This window comes from Peromyscus maniculatus, chromosome 7 (assembly GCF_049852395.1).
Source record: "Peromyscus maniculatus bairdii isolate BWxNUB_F1_BW_parent chromosome 7, HU_Pman_BW_mat_3.1, whole genome shotgun sequence".
Lineage (NCBI taxonomy): Eukaryota > Metazoa > Chordata > Mammalia > Rodentia > Cricetidae > Peromyscus > Peromyscus maniculatus.
The window spans coordinates 61,634,199-61,651,485 of NC_134858.1; the positions used below are offsets into that span (position 1 = coordinate 61,634,199).

At 45.3% G+C, this 17,287-nt stretch overlaps 1 protein-coding gene across 2 annotated transcripts in view; it reads right to left on the reverse strand.

Moving 5' to 3' along the window:
* Map2k1 (mitogen-activated protein kinase kinase 1) overlaps window positions 1–15,879 on the reverse strand; it is a 79,572-nt gene extending 63,693 nt beyond the window's left edge. Inside the window, exon 1 of one of the 2 annotated variants that reach the window (XM_006971430.4) lies at window positions 15,396–15,879. In XM_006971430.4, coding sequence (XP_006971492.1) covers window positions 15,396–15,475 — 80 coding nt within the window. In that variant the 5' untranslated portion in view covers window positions 15,476–15,879. Of the gene's footprint in view, window positions 1–2,024; window positions 2,054–15,395 lie in introns of those variants that run through there. The other variant, XM_076576488.1, reaches the window with a different exon arrangement.
* Between the last annotated feature and the right edge of the window lie 1,408 nt (window positions 15,880–17,287).

The window sequence follows — 17,287 nt, forward strand, 5'->3', positions numbered from 1 at the left end:
TCCCTAGATTTTAAGATTTCACCCGAGTCTGGAGCCTAGGTAGATGATTCACCCTGTTACGTTCTTTCTGAAAAGGGAGTGCATTTAAGAGTACCTGAGAGCCGGGCGGTGGTGACACTCGCCTTTAATCCCAGCACACGGAAGGCAGAGGCAGGTGGATCCCTGTGAGTTCGAGGCCAGCCTGGGCTACCAAGTGAGTTCCAGGAAAGGTGCAAAGCTACACAGAGAAACCCTGTCTGGGAGAAAAAAGAGTACCTGAGATACTGAAATTTTCTTGTGAACAGTTGCACTCGATAAGTCAGTTCCAGGAAGGTGCTCATTTCGAGGGGACTGCTGCTTCTACAACGACATCATAACCCTTAAGACAGCTCTTTTACTAGGGATGGACTAAGTCCCCTGTCTCCCAGCTTCTTCTTTCTTTCTTTTTTTTTTTTTTTTAAGACAAGGTCCCACAATTCCAGGCATTGGCTGGTGTGGAACTTGTTAGGTAGACTAGGCTAGCTTTGAACTCACTGAGAAATGAGAGTAAAGACATGCACTACCATGCCTGGCTCTTTTTTTTTTCTTTCTTTTTTTCATTTTTTATTCTTTATTCCTTTACCTACCTAAGACAGCAGAAAATAGAAGGGGCACTTTTTAAAGATTCAGATTATTACCTGAAATCACTTTTAAAAGAATATTAGGCCAGGTGTTGATGGTGTTCTCCTTTAATCTCAAGATGGTGACAGGTGGATCTCTATGAGTTCAAGGCCAGCCTAGTCTACAAAGCAGGTTCCAGGGCAGCCAGATTAAACAGAGAAACCCTGTCTCGAAAATAAAGGGGGGGGGGGTATGCAGGGGGGAGAATATTAGATAAAGTTACCAAATATCAGCACTGGGGAAACTTAGCAACTTTTCCAGCCATTAAATGTCTGCAATCTTGCTTTATCCACAAGATAGGGAAAAAGTCCAACTGTCTCCTGCTCCAGCAGTGGGAATGGAGCAAGTTCCTTCCCCTCTCTGGTGAAAGCAGCAGGTCAGAGTGTGAAAAACCGCAAGGCCACCCCCACTTGGAGCAGCTGACAGCACTCAAGTGTCCCTTCAGGAGAGCCTCTGGAAGCCCCACTCACGACACTCAATGTTCCCAAGACTGTTGGTGGGAAAAGCTTCATCAAATATAATATACTTAACAAAGCATGGACTATGAACACTTCGTTCAAATCAAACAAACTATAACTGATGAAAAACACAAATTTTAAAATGTTCAATTATAACAGCATCAAATATTAACTTAGGACATGAGGACATTATTCAGAAGAAAATGATCAGACAAGAAAAAAAAAGCCCACAACACAAGAACACCTGGTAAGATAGCCTGTGAAAATGCTGAGTTTTTTTTAAACCCTATCAATTTAAAAAAAAAAAAAAAAAAAGACTACCCAAAACTACTTAAGAGTTGGTTTAAAAACATATATATAAGTAATAAATCAAAATACCATAAAAACCTGAAAATAAACAGATGAATAAATAATATTTAATAAAGCCCAGTAAAACTCTAGAACTTGTGGTGGAGAAAAAACTTGAGCGGATACCTCGCTCCACTACACTACTTAACCCCACACGGGACAAAGGGAGACCAAATGGCTAAGAGGAAGCCAGGCACTCCAGCTAGTCTGGAGAGGAGGCAAATGTCTAATCCTGATGAAAAGTAGGCTATCCCACACACATGGCACACCTGTGAAAGTTAAAAAAGAAAACAGTGTTTCTTAATACAACAATAAACACATTGGGGACAGTGTAATAGTCACATAATTTATAAAACTTTAAAATCAAAGTGCGAGCCAGGAATTGTGTGGCTCATGCTGCCATCCCACACTTGGCAGGCCGTGTAAGGTGATCTACCCTGGTGGTCAGTCTGTACAAGATTCTGTCTCAAAAAACCGAAGAGGGGGGAAAAACAAGCACATTTTAGAAAGAGTGAGGGGGGGAGGTTCACATGTGACTCGTCCAAATGTTACCTAGTAAAGAGTACGACCCCAACCTACCTCTCCAGCTTCATCTCCTGTGACCTGCTGGGATGACTTTCAGAGCTGAGAGCTGAGCGCCTATTCCCTCCAGAAACATCTCAAGCTTCCCTCTGGTGTGAACTGCTCATCCAGGGCTTCCTGCCATGCCCCTCCCCCATTCCCATGGAAATCCTAGCTATCCTTCAAGATGGAGTTCAAATGTCAGCACCCTCTCATTTCCCGGATGGGGGATTGGTATCCCTCGCCAGGAGGAGGGCTACAAGGCTCTCTTGTAACTCTTCTTTGGGGACATTTCTTACTCTACAGCCATTTCCCCTCCACTGCAGTCACCTCCGATTCCATATTCCATCTAAAGACCCACCTCTGAGTCACCGACGGACAGCTAGCTCCCAGCACAGAACAGTCAGTAAGACCTCAATAAATACTAAACCAACAGGAAAAACAGAAAGTAATTTCATTTCAAAAATATGGTGAATAACTAAAGGAAGGCAACTGGCTATTTAAGATAGCCCTTATACTGACTCTGAACTATCAAAAACAAAAAACATTAAAAAAAAAACTACATAAAAAAATTTCCCAAGCCTCAAAGAAATAATTAAAATATCATAAATTGCTGGGCGGTGGTGGCACATGCCTTTAATCCTAGCACTCGAGAGGCAGAGCCAGGCAAATCTTTGTGAGTTCAAGTCCAGCCTGGTCTACAAAGTGAGATCCTGGACAGGCACCAAAACTACAGAGAAACCCTGTCTCGAAACCCTCCCCCAAAAAATGTTATAAATCAGTTCAACCTATTTTTGTTTTTTTTTAAAATAATTTATTTGTATATAAGTTGTTTATTTATGTACATTCGTGTTTTTGCCTGCATGTATGTCTGTGTGAGGGTGTTGGATCCCCTGGAACAAGAGTTACAGACAGTTGTGAGCTGTCATGTAGGTGCTGGGAATTGAACCAAAGACCTCAGAAAGAGCAGGCAGTGCTCTTAACCACTGAGCTATCTCTCCAGCCCCAACCTATTTTTGTAATAACAAAAGTAGCAGGGTTTACTGCCTGTGATTTGGTAATTTATTTTTTTTGGGGGGGGGGTTTCCGAGGCAAGAGTTTCTCTGGAAGCCCTAGCTGTCCTGGAACTTAGCATGTTGACCAGGCTGGCCTCAAACTCAGAATCTGCCTGCCTCTGCCTCCTGATTAAAGGCAAGTGTACACCACCCAGCACGGGCATTTTCTTAATTAGTGATTGATGGGAGAGAACCCACCCTATTGTGGGTGGGGCCATCCCTGGGCTGGTGGTCCTGGATTCTATAAGAAAGCAGGCTGAACAAGCCATGGAGAGCAAGCCAGTAAGCAGCACCCCTCCATGGCCTCTGAATCAGCTTCTGCCTCTAGGTTCCTGCCCTGTATGAGTTCCTGCCCCAACTTCCTTCAATGATTGGACTAAGGACATGGAAGCCAAATAAACCCTTCCCTCCCCAAGCTGCTCTGGTCATAGTTTTTATCACAGCAACAGTAACCCTAAACTAAGACAATGGCACATGTAGCTGGATCTCTTGGAGTTAGAGGCCAGCCTGGTCTACAGAGTGAGTTCCAGGCCAAGTATCTCTCTCTCTCTCTCTCTCTCTCTCTCTCTCTCTCTCTCTCTCTCTCACACACACACACACACACACACACACACACACACACACACACACACACACACACACCAACCAACCAACCTGGAAATCACCTAAATGACCAAGGAAGTCACATTTGCATAGAAAACCCAACTTTATCACGTCTACTCTTCAGCTAACTAAAGTGGCAAGTGTAATGAGTAACGTCCATGTGCAAAAGCGGGAGCAACACCAACTAGCCAAACCAAGCATGGGCGCACATCTATAATCCCAGCTCTTGGGAGTCAGAGACAGAGGACCCCAGTTTGAAGTTAACCTTAGCTACATGGTTTGACTCTGAATCAAAACAAAAGATCTAGAAAACGCTGGCTTAGGCCAGCAAGACGGCACGATAGGTAAAAAGGCACTGGAAGCCAAGCCTGACGACCTGAATTCAATCACCCGGCCCCACGTGGGAGAATGACAGAACCCACTCTGGCAAGTTGTTCTCTCACCTACACACACAGAGAGAGACAGACAGGCACAGACACACACACACACACACAGAGAAAGACCAAATAAATAAATAATAAACACAATTGTTAAAATAAAAATGCATGTAATAGAGTAAGTACAAGTGGAGAATCTGATGGGTACTGGTTCTTTTTTTTTATTTTATAATTTAATTTTACATATCAGCCACAGATTCCCCTGTCCTCCTTCCTCCCGCCAACCGCCCCCCATACTGGTTCTTTAAAGAGTGTTTATACATCAAGATTTCTAGAGCTGTCCTGAAAAGTCAACTAATTGGAGAAAAGAGAAAAAGCTACTGTCCTCATCATTCTTTGTTCAGCTCCCCACCCCTACTTAATCCGACTCCTCTCTGACATCAAAGCAGGATGCCTCAGACAAAGACAGGGGGAAATCTGAGGCAGGATCAACATTTTTAAATTTGGCCCTTTACCAGGACTCCGAACACCTGCTCTTTTAAAACAGAACTCCATTCATCCAGGCAGGAGTTAACTCAGCAAACAGGTATATCAACCTCCAAACAGTTCTCCTGGGATCTGGGACAGGAAGACCAGGACAAACCGATGGATGGATGGATGGATGGATGGATGGATGGATGGATGGACGGATGGATGGGATGGATGAATGGATGGACAGACGGACAAAAAAGCCAGGCATGGTGGCACATGCCTTTAATTCCAGCACTCGGGAGGCAGAAGCAGGAGGATCTCTGTGAGTTCAAGGCCAGCCCAGTCTACAGAGTGAGTTCCAGGATAGGCTCCAAAACTACACAAAGACCCTGTCTTGAAAAACAAAACAAATACAGCTCAAGCAGGGCAGTGGTGGCAAACGCCTTCAATCCCAGCACCTAGGGAAGCAGAGGCAGGAGGATCTCTGAGTTTGAGGCCAGCCTAGTTCAGAGTGAGTTCCAGGACAGCCAGAGCTACTACAAACATGGAGAAACCCCGTGTTGAAAAATAAAAACAAACAAAGTACAGCTCAACCAGAGGAAAACCGTGCCTGGCACTGGGAATCTAACAAACTACCCAGGGCTAGTGAAGTCATGGATCTTGAAGGACCCACAACTGCTTTAATAAACCACCTAACAACAATCCAAGTATTTGTCCTTATACCCTCAGAAAAGCATACTCCTGAACCTCATCAAGGAAACTTCTCTTTGCAACAGAAAGAGCATTACAGAAAAATACAACCAATCAAAATGCAGAGTTGCGGAGCCCACTTTTTTTTTTTTTTTTTTTTTTTTTTTTTGGTTTTTTCGAGACAGGGTTTCTCTGTGTAGCTTTGCGCCTTTCCTGGAACTCACTTGGTAGCCCAGGCTAGCCTCGAACTCACAGAGATCCACCTGCCTCTGCCTCCCAAGTGCTGGGATTAAAGGCGTGCGCCACCACCGCCCGGCTTGCGGAGCCCACTTTTAATGAATACATCAATAAAACACTTACATACCTAAAGCTCAGGGAACATTGTGGAAGGAGAAGCAGAAAGGTTTTAAGAGTTAGATAATCAGGGAGTTTGCTGTGAGACTGTGTCTCCTAGTAATGTTAGCAACTCCACTCATAAAGTCTCACCAATATGACTGCCTAAACATGAGCTGAACAAGGATACCAATACACATGCCATAGTGAATGTGGAGAAAGCCCATGAGGCCTCGACCCTACACAAAGAACTAAGAAATTCTGAGAGCAGGACAAATAGCTTTCCCCAGGGAAGAGCACACCAATTGGTAATCCAATACCAAATGGTCAGCCCTGAAATGTACATATGAGTAACATTATACAGACTGAGCAGGTTGTATTTACGAATATGTATGTATATACACATATGCATATAACAATTTAAAAAAAGAGGCCATGAAATAGAGCAAGGAAAGGTATATGGGAGGTTCTGGAGGGAGGAAAGGGAAATGAGAAATGATGTAATTATATTAATTACAAAAATAAAAAAAAAAGAAAAGAAAAAAAAAATTTTTTTCCCCCAGAGACAGGGTTTCTCTGTGTAACAGCCTTGGCTGTCCTGGAACTCACCGAGATCCGCCTGCCTCTGCCTCCTGAGTGCTGGGATTAAAGGCGTGTGCCACCACTGCCTGGCTGAAAAAATGTTTTTTAAAAACAAATGCTGGGTAGAAAACATTAGCATTAAGTGGCAGCAAGAAATCTGGATGGTTTTTCAAAACTGGAGTTTCTGGGAGGGATCAACAGCAACAACACCAGAACCCTGAGATTTCTTCGCAGGCCTACTTCATTGTCTTCACATTTGTGCGTTTTCTGGGTTCAGTTTCTCCAAACGTCTGCAAGATTCACCATTGTTTGACCCAGACTTCATGCTGCTGCTGGAACCAACACCCACACTGAGGAAAGGTGTGGAGGAGTTTGGAGGGCTTTAGTAGACCCCCATCTTGGCAAACATGGCTCTGGTAGGTCTTGCCCCTCCCCATTCCCTTTGTCTTGCTAAAAAGCTACATTACATTCCTAAAGCTAGCCCCCAAAGTCTAGTCCCTTATTTGGCCACTTCCTCCTCCTGAGGCTGCCTACCAAGGTCCAGCTATCAAAGTATTGAAGTCCAGAAATCAAGAGCTCCCTTTTGGCTCCCCTAATTAACATGTCCAACTAGAATTAAACACCTCATCCTACCGGGGGTTTCCCTTTTTCCCTTTATGAACCACCATTTTCCTATGGCCATTCTGTCTCCTCTCTATCCAGAGGCAGTCCTTTGTCCCTCCAGGACAAATATCCCTTTCCCCCATCTCCCTGGTTCCTTTTCCCTTCTCCCTAGTCATCTGTCACCTGTCTTTGTCTCTTATTCTCTGCCCTTTGTCCCTCTGGGGCAAATAGGAGAACTTGTGCTGAGAATTTGCTCTTGGTGTATTCTGGTCTTTTCATACCTTGTGGATGTGGATATTGTTCTTTTTCCTTTGAGATGGGAATCTCACTGAATTGTCCAGACTGGTTTTGAAATCCTGAACTCAAGCCATTCTCCTCCCTCACATTCCTGAGTACCTGAGAATCAAGCATACAGCACCAAACCAGGCTTGGTCCTCTCAACTCTACTGATAATTCATTACCTCATCAGTATTGTCTTTTTTTTTTTTTTTTTTTTGGTTTTTTTGAGACAGCGTTTCTCTGTGTAGCTTTGCGCCTTTCCTGGAACTCGCTTTGGAGACCAGGCTGGCCTTGAACTCACAGAGATCCGCCTGCCTCTGCCTCCCAAGTGCTGGGATCAAAGGCGTGCGCCACCACCGCCCGGCATCAGTATTGTCAACCCAGAGGCCCACACAGGTGTTTCCCTATTAGGTAAAGGGGAAAAGGATGTAAATAAAAAATTGTATGATGTAGTATGTATAAAATTGTGCAATTCATTAAAAACAATGACACTGAAATTAAGCCTGGTGGTACAAATCTGTATCTGGAGTTACTCAAGAGGCTGAGGCAGGAGAGTCATAAGTTTAAGGCCTTCCAGACCCACAGAGTGAGTTCAAGGCCAGCCTGGGACACTCACTGAGACCGTGTCTCAAAATGAAAACATTAAAATGTACAGGAGAGGGGCTCAGTAGTTAATAATACTGTCTGTTCTTCCAAAGGACAGAGGTTTGATTCCCAGCACCCACACAATGGCTCACAACCATTTGGAATTCCAGTCACAGAAGACACCCTCTTCTGGCTTCAGAAGGCAGCAGGCATACTCATAATGCACAGACATACAGCTATCAGCTCTTCTATGTTAGTATTATCTCACTTTCTTTCAAAGGTGCATCAATATATGAGAATAAAATGTGTCTTATGAGACAGGGTCTCATGTAGCCCAGGCTGGCCTCAAACTACTTTGCTGCAGTTCACCTGGAACTCCTAATTCTCTTAAGCTTTTACCTCCAAGTACTCTGCCCAGTCTACTCAGTGTTGAAGATCAAATCCAAGTCATTGTGAATGCTTGGCAAGCCCTACACCAAATGAACCACATCCCTGTCCTAGGCTGTAACTTTTAAGAGCCTCTCTCCCACTTTTGTGTCCGCCAAAGCAGCAGAGGCATTCTTCTCAAGGACACATGCCTCAGAAGACCTCACTTTTCACCTGAGCTAGTCTAAAGGACAGCATCAGTATTAGTTATTGCTTTAATGAATCAAGGGAAGCATCCAAGTTCAAATTCAGTGCAAAAGCAATTAAAAACCTCTAAGTGATCATAGTACAAGCACATAAACCAGACAGGGCAGTAACCCATCTATAACCACAGGAGAATGGAGAGTTCCAGATCAACCTACACAGCAAGATTTTTCCTCGAACAAAGGCTGAGGACACAGCTCAGCGGGAGAGCTCTTGCTCAGTATGGTCAAGGCCCTGTATTCAATTTCTAGCATGGCAAGATAAGTGCTTAAAGCCATCTTGCCATTCATGTTCCCGTTCTAAAGGGCCTTCACACTAACAGATGTACGTATGATCCTTACAAATCCTGCAGGACTGCTAAGACTATAGACAATAGTCCTAATGCAATAACTTAGTCCTTTTTGTTTGGGGTTTTTTTTTTTTGTTTGTTTGTTTGGTTGGTTGGTTGGTTGGTTTTTTGAGACAAGGTTTCTCTGGCTGTCCTGGAACTCCCTCTGTAGACCAGGCTAGCCTCAAACTCAGAGATCCACCTGCCTCTGCCTCCCGAATGCTGGTATTAAAGGCATGCACCACCACTGACAAGATTTAATTTTAATATTTTTGAACATTTTATTATTTGTATGTGTATGATGTTTTTGCCTGAAAGTATGTCTGTGTATCACATGCATGCAGTGCCCATAGAGGCCAAATATGTTGGATATTTTGGGACTGAAGTTATAGACAGTTGTGAGCCACCATGCAGGTCCTCTGGAAAAGCAGTCATGTGCTCTTAACCACTGAGCTATCTCTCTAGCTCCTTATTTTTGAGGCAGGGTCTCACTATGCATCCCTGGCTGGCCTGGAGCTTGCTATTCAGATCAAGCTGGCCTTAAACTCATAGTGATCTGCCTGTCTCTACCTCCAAAGCACTGGGATTTAAAAAGTGTGCACCACCTTGCCTAGCTTAATAATTAGGGTAGAAATGGTCCAACCACTTTTATCAGCAAATGATTACTGAGTACCTACTATGTGCCAGGTGCTACCTACAAGCTAAGTAAGGACAAAGCAAAGGTCCAACCATGATGAAGCCTGCATTTTAGTGGGGGCAGAGGACAGACAGACATGTGCTGTATAATATTAGTGGCCAGCAATACAAGGGAAAAATGAGGTAAAATAATGGGGTAGAGAATCAAGGGGAAAGTTCAAGCAATAGTCAGTCTAAGACAAAGATGTGTCTAACCCACAGAACAGAGGATGCTGAAGCCCAGAGTGAGTGAGACAGTGGAAAAAAACTGAAGACCTGACCAGGTTGGTCGGGGTGAACCATTAACATCCCACTTTACAGATAAGGAAACCAACAATGAAAACGCAAGGGACTCAGCTATCATCAAATAAAAAGTCCTGAGAGATAGCTGACCTCAGCACTTGTTTCTACTCAGAACAAAGGCTTCTCACAAAGATTAAAAGTATTGTTTTAAAGAAAATAAAGAGGGCCAGAAAGATGGCTCAGCAGGTAAGGTCACCTAGTACCAAGCACAATAACCTAAGTTTAAACCCTGACACCCACATGGCAGGAGAGAGAGAGACTCCCAAAAGTATCCTCTGACTCCCACTTTGTGTGCTATGGCAGGCATGCAAGCATGCGTGCATGCATGCATGCACGCATACACACACACACACAAATATATGTGTGTGTGTGTGTGTGTGTGTATATATATAATCACAGACAAATTTCAAAAGAGTAGCCTGATACAGAAGTTAGATTTAAGTCTATTTTCCAAGGAGAGCCATTCCCTACAAGAACAGCAGCATTGGTGACGACACAGAACTTTAAAGCTATGGAAGAGAAAGACACCAGCTCATAGGCCACATCTGTGCAGCTATTCATGATCCTGGAATAAAGTTCCAAGGGCAATGTTCTTTTACATTTATTTCCCAAGTTTTGGTTTGTTTTCATCTTTTTCTTTCACTTACTATTTTAAACCACCAGCAATAATTTTTTTCAAAAACTTGCTATGGGCTAGATAAAATGGCCCAATCCCACACTTGGGAGGCAGAGGCAGGTGAATCTCTGTGAGTTTGGTCTACAAAGTGAGTTCCAGATCAGCTAGGGCTACACAGAGCAACCATGCCTTGAGAAACCATAAATAAATGAATGAGTGAATGAATAAATAAATAAATAACATTTTCACCTTATTTACAATGCTAGATGTTCACATTTTGTAAACACTTAAGTAGTTCTCATTTGTTTTCTTTACATTCACAAAGCTGACTCACCCATACTCAACATCCACAGCTGCCTTTGGAAACACAAGTTTCTTAAAAATCTCAGCCCCTTCAGTAAATGCATGCAATGTGATGACCAGGGCACATTTTGAATGGCTGGCTCCAGACTGAGACAGCCTCTCATAGTACTTCAGATGACTGCAGTTGTAAAGCTAGGTGACATGAATATACACACTGTCCCTTCTGACCTGTTTTTTATGAATATGGTTGTCTACTCTTAACTGCTATATCATAGAACTCATCCCTAGAACTAGTCACACTTGTAAAAATATATATGCTGTGATTGCCTGTTTTACTGTGTAAAGTGACCTATAAAGTTTTCCTGCACTTATTTTTCCTCAAATAAATTCCTATTTTTAAATGTAAAAAAGTAATAAATAAAATGTAATAGAAAATAAAGGCTAGGGATGGTGGCACACACCTTTAATCCTAACACTAGGAAGAAGCAGGTTGATCTCTGTGAGTTCAAGGCCAGCCAGGTCTACATCATGAGTTCTAGAACAGCCAATGTTGAATATTGAGACCCTGTCTCAAAAAATTAAACATTCATTAAACACATTGTATAAATATTAGAAATCTTACTGACTTGTTGGTTCATTCAACAATTGTGCACCTATGATGTCCCAGGTACTATTCTAGTTCCTGTTTAAAGAGTATTCAATCAGAAAGAGGAAACCCAGTACTTAATTTTTAAGGCATAAAGGATTTGGGGGGGGGGGGCATAAAGAATTTTTAAATTCCTGGTTTAAAAAAAATTATGGCCGGGAGTGGTGACCCATACCTTTTATTCCAGCACTTGGGAGGCAGAAACAGGCAGATCTCTGTGAGTTCGAGGCCAGCCTGGTCTACAAAGCTAGTGCCAGGACAGCCAAGGCTACACAAAGAAATCCTGTCTCAAAAAAAAAAAAAAATCAAGGTTAGAACTGACCCTGAGTTCAATCCCTAGTACAAAACAAAACCAAAACAAAAAAATCACAATGGTAAGTAAGTCTCACGAAAAGATGAAGGGACATGGGGAAGGGACATACTTTAGGTGGTCTGTGAGGACAGGATTTTTTTTTTTTTAATGATTTATTTATTTGCATTGATGCATCTGTGTAAGGGTGTTGGATCCCCTAGAACTAGAATTAATTACAAACAGTTGTGAGCTACCATGTGGGTGCTGGGAATTGAACCCGGGTCCTCTGGAAGAGCAGCCAGTGCTCTCAACCACTGAGCCATCTCTCCAGCCCCAAGGACAGGATTTTTAAGTAAGATGACAACTGCTTCTTCCCTAGCAAGGAATAGAAAAAGGAGAGAGATAACTACAAAAGAAAGAGCATTCGTAAAAGGCCAAGGGTAGAGCCCATCTCTGGAGGAAGCAAAAGAGGGCAGGACAAAGAAGCCACAGGAAATGTGGTTAGAGAAGGGAGGGGTGGGGGCAGAGGCAGGGATAGGGGCACAGGCAGGCAGCTCACCCAGAGTTCCTCTGCCCAGCATGAGGAGTTGGGACTTTATTCTAACTGCAATGGAACCAGAGGGAAAACCAACAGAACAATGATGCAATCTTATTTCTGATTTATTTCATTATCATACTTTGGAGTCTAGCAACATGCTCCAATATTTTAAGTAAAAAAGACATTTCTACATTTTTTTCCCCAGGGACCCCTAAAATTCACATAAACTGCAGGGCCCATATCACTAGCTTCTTCCTTGAATCCTTGAATGAGTAAGCAAGGGCTAGGTCAACAGCTAGCTCGAAGTGTAGGGTAGGGGGAAGGGCGGTGGGGTGGAGAAGCAACCTTGACAGTTTGACACCAAGACTTCTTGCACCCATCAGTGGGCATTCTCTTCTTCCTCTTCCTTACTTCACATCGTCTTATGTTTGAAATTGGCCACGGTGTAAACACAAAGCTCAGAAGCACACGAGTTCTTTCTGCTGACAGCCCAAGATAGAAGAGGCTTTGCTGGGGAAACACACCCCGGGGTGAGATGTGAAGCTGAGCACAGCCCATCTGTCTGTGTGCCCTCCCGCCCCAATTAGTGCTAGGAAACAAGGGGGATCAGTCCCGGAATGTCTCCAGCAGCCTACACAGAAATGTCTCCTATTGTCATCCAGCAGTGAGTCATGGAGGTAGATGCAGAGTGCATAGAAAACAAGGCTAAAGGGCTGTTTGTCAAGAGGCACATAACACACCCATCCACCACCGTCAATGAACATGACCTGTCAAGGTCCACCAGCCTTCTCAACGACCAATACAAGGCATCAGAGGTGGACAGTTTGGGAAGGTTCATTTAATCACAACTACTGTTAAGTTGGTTCTATTATTAGAACCGGTTGTTCTGAAAAAATAAAATAAATAAGCCTAGACCCAGAGACTGTAAGAGAGTTGTCCAGGCTCACAAATCTGTAACTAACAGAGCCAGGCTTCAAATCCAGCCTGATCCAGCAACACACAACCTCTGAAACTAACTACTATTTAGAACCTCCCAATCCCATGCAAAACTTTCTGCATCAACTCAGAGGTAGTTTCTTCTTATATTCCAAATTCTGTTTCTTTAAACACGCACGCACACACGCACGCACGCGGCAGTGGTAGTTAAGTACACACCTTTAATCCCAGCACTCGGGAGGCAGAGGCAGGAGGATCTCTGTGAGCTCGAGGCCAGAATGGTCTATACATAGTGAGTCCTAGGACAGCCAGGGTTACACAGTGAGAATCTGTCTCAAACAAAACAAAATTTTTTAATTAAAAAAAAATATTGGCTGGGTGGTGGTGGCACATGCCTTTAGTTCCAGTACCAGCACTTGGGAGGCAGAGGCAGGTGGATCTCCGAGTTCAAGGCCAGCCTGGTCTACAGAGTGAGGTCCAGGACACCCAGGGCTACACACTGAGAATCTGTCTCAAAAATAAATAAATAGATAGATATAGATAGATAGATAGATAGATACATACATACATACATACATACATACATACATACATACATAAAATGAGAGAAGTATTTTATTATTATGTGAGTGGGGCATGCAGATTCCCCAGTATTTGTATGTTGGTCAGAAGATGACTCCCAGGAGCTCCATCCACTGCAGGGTCTGGGGAGGGATCTCCTCCGGTCATCAGCTTCACACAGCAAGCACTTTTACAGAGCTCTTTCTTGGGCGCCCTATTCAGTTCTTTCCATGAAACCGTTCTTCCCTTTCCAATGTCAAAATTAACAAGAGAATGAATGGCAACAGGTATTTCCACTTTCAAACCCAAAGACTGGAAGGAAGAGAAAGCCCTAACCTTTGACAAGAATCCACAGTGAACAAAACTTATCCTAAGGGCTGGAGAGATGGCTCAGCAGTTTAAAAAATTACAAGTTCTTACTGTTTTTGCAGGGGACAGGGGACAGGAGACCTGAGTTCAGTTCCCAGCACCCACGGCTCATCACTATCCCTAACTAGTCCAGAGAATCTGATGCCTCTGGCTTCCATGAGCACCTTCACTCATGTGCACATACCCACAGGCAGACACACATACATATGCATAATTATAAATAAAATAATTTTACAAAACCAACAAGCTTTGCTAATCTAACATAGTAGCAGCTGCCTGTAATTCCAGCACTCAGGAAGGTAAGTCAGGAGAACTTCAAATTCTATAACAACCTGGGTTACATATATAGACCCTGCCCATGCCACCCCACCCTCTCACAATAACATCTGTCTTGAAAATAGTTACTGAAGAATACCTTGCCCCAAAAGGGTGTGTGTGAGGTTTGCTGTCGGTTTTAAAAGGGCAAAATGCTGTACATACAAATGGTACAAATGCTCCTAACGCTGCTCAAAGACATATGGTACCAGTCAATGGTCAAGAACAACTGTATGGGCCGAGGACCTGAAGAAGGGATGTGTTTGAAGCATGTCTTAACAACCTGGCTAAGCTCACACAAGTCCACTACCAGCCAGCCCTGCTGGTAAATATCAATGAAAGTCACCAGAGCCACGAGTCCTGAGTTATTAAAATCTAGGGAAAGAGGGGAGCTACAATAACCTCCAAAGGGCAGAATGCCCGAAGCTACTTTCATTTGTCAGATACCTCAAGTCTCCTTGCCGTCAGGTAAAAATGAAGAATTTCAACATTTCTAGTTATTTCTCCATCTAATCTGAGTGTCTCTCCCACAGACGGAACCCAACAGGTGGGCTCAGAAACACCCCCCCCCTCAAAATAGCTTTATGAAATAAGCTGTCTGTAAGCGATACTGGCCTCTGCAGATACCAAGCACCTTTGGATTGGTTTCCACGGTCATTTTCCGGGTCAGGTCAATTTCCGGCTCGCAGTTAACTAAGCAAAGCCAGGAGAAAAACTGGTGTGGGGTTGGATTGTTGCATGAACGGTCAGAGGAGGAGAGACTCTTCCCTCGAGCAAGGCAGTTCCCCAAAAAAGGCCACGGACAGAGAATCCCCAAAGTGAGCCAGGTAACAGCCATGGGGAAGTCTGTGCACACACGCCCCCGCTGGCCAGGCGATCAACCGGCCACAAGGCCCCACAGGTGTCAGGCACCAAGAGTAATGGGGCTCACCCATCCCAAGTCCACACTCAGACCCCGAGGAGGTCTCAAAGGCGCAGAAGCGACCTGAATTTGCTCTGCGTCCCGTTACAGGCCAGAATCCCAGAGGATGCCCTTTAGGCAATAGCTGGCTGGGGAGACGCATTAGGTTTCGTTTTTCTCGGACGAAGACTGATATCGGCGGGCAGGGGCGACAGACAGGGTTGGGAAAGAGGGGGATCGGGACTCGTAGGGTGCACAGCCGGTGTGAGTCAAGCGCACAATCAGTGCTTAGTCACCGATAGCCCGGCGGCCGGAGTTCCTCGCCCCCCGCCAGCCGGGCCGTACGTGACGGAGCCGAGCCTGATGGTGGCGGCCTCCCGGCCACTCCCGGTACTCACTCGGCCGAGCTGGTCCCGTTAACCGCCGAGCCATCGGGGGTCGGGTTCAGCTGGATGGGCGTCGGCTTCTTCTTGGGCATCTTGCCGCGGGGAAACAGCCTGCAACTCAGCGGGGAGCGCGCGGCCGCTTCTCGCTTCCTCCCTCGGCTCTGCCCGGAGTCGGGGCGGCTCTATCAGCGGCGCGCTCGTGGGACCCTCCGCCCAACCCACGCGGGGAACCCGCTGCGCGCGCTCGGCGGCCCGGGACTCTTTCGCCCCAGCGCACGCGTTCTTGGGGCGCCGGCGACCCCGCTGCGCACTCCCCGCAGCTCGGCTACAGCTCCAGCCCCAGGAAAAGTGCAGCCACGGCCGCCACCGCACTCCAAGCCGCGGCGCACAGACGTCCCAGTGAGGGACTGGAGGGCGGGGGAGGGGCGGGGAACTAGGCAAGCCCCGCCCCCACTGGGCTGCGGCGCTTCCCTCACGCCCGCCCGGCTCCGCCCCCGTCGCTTCGCTGATAGCCAATGAGAACTAAGCTCAGCGGCAGATGACGCGGAAATACGTCACGGGGGCGCGGCGCGCTGGCCTGGGGGCGGAGGGAGAGAAAGGCTTCCGGGCGCCCTCTGCCGACAAAGGTGCCCAGGTGGATGCCGAAGGAGATTTTCTTGCACGCCATTCACCGTGCCTCTGCCTGGTGCTGCTTGGCCTCTTTATCTCCATTCCTCTCCTCCCTTAGGCTGGGTCACGTTGACCCAGATAAAAGTACAGAATAGATAAGAAAAGGACCCCTCTTCGTGTCCTGAGACCAAGCGGAATAAGAGTAACAGAAAACTAGATTTATCCAGCACCAGGGGTATATGCTTTTAATCCCAACGCAAGAGGCAGAGGCAGGCTGATGTCTGTGAGTTCCAGGCCAGTTTGCTTTACATCGCAAGACCAAGGCCAGCCATGGACACGTTGTGAGACCGTGCCTCAAAATAAAACTTTCAAGAGACTCCTTAAACCAAACTGGCATGATTTTTCTATTTTAATGCTACTAAAATGATTGTAGAGAGCTGAGAACTCCGTGCTGGTGAGGTGGTAAATTGGTGCAACCTTTTTGACAGTAGATTGAAGTATAATTAATGGATCAGCCGTCCTGTATCTCACAAATCTCACATCCTTTTTTGTTGTTGTTTTTCAAGCCTTAAAAACTCCTTCAAGTAGCCTGGACAGATAGTGCTGAAGTAGAGGATACTGGCTGCCCTTGCAGAACCTGAGCTAGGTTTCCTGCATTCATGTTTGGGCAGTTCACAACCACTATCCTCAGAAAGGGATGGGGAAGGACGGGGAGGAGGACTCCAGGGGCCAGCCACCCAGCTGCACAGTGAGCCATGGAGTAAGAGTAAGATTTACAGAAGTTAGAGAACAGGGAAAGCCCAGAGGCAAAAGGTAGATGGGGATAATTTAAGAAAAGCTGGCTAGAAACAAGCCAAGCTAAGGCCAGGCATTCATAATGAAGAATAAGCCTCCGAGTGTGATTTATTTGGGAGCTGGGTGGAGGGCCCCCCAAAAGACCAAAGACCAACGAACAACATAGTTCAATAGTTCATATGTCTTCACAGTGAACCTGGGCAGCATCGACCTCATGCTCATAGACTCAACATTGACCGTTTTATCAAACAAAAAGAGATTAAATATTCAGAAAAGATGCAGTTTCAGGGGTTGGAGACATGGCTCAGTGGTTAAGAGGACTTGTTGCTCTTGCTGAGAGTGCAAGTTCATTTCCAGCATCTACATGGCGATTCACAACTCTCCAACACTCCAGTTCCAGGAGACCTGACATTCTCTTCTTACCTCCAAGGGCACCAGGCACACACATGGTGCACATACGTGCATGCAGGCAAAACGCACATACATGTGAAAGTAGATAA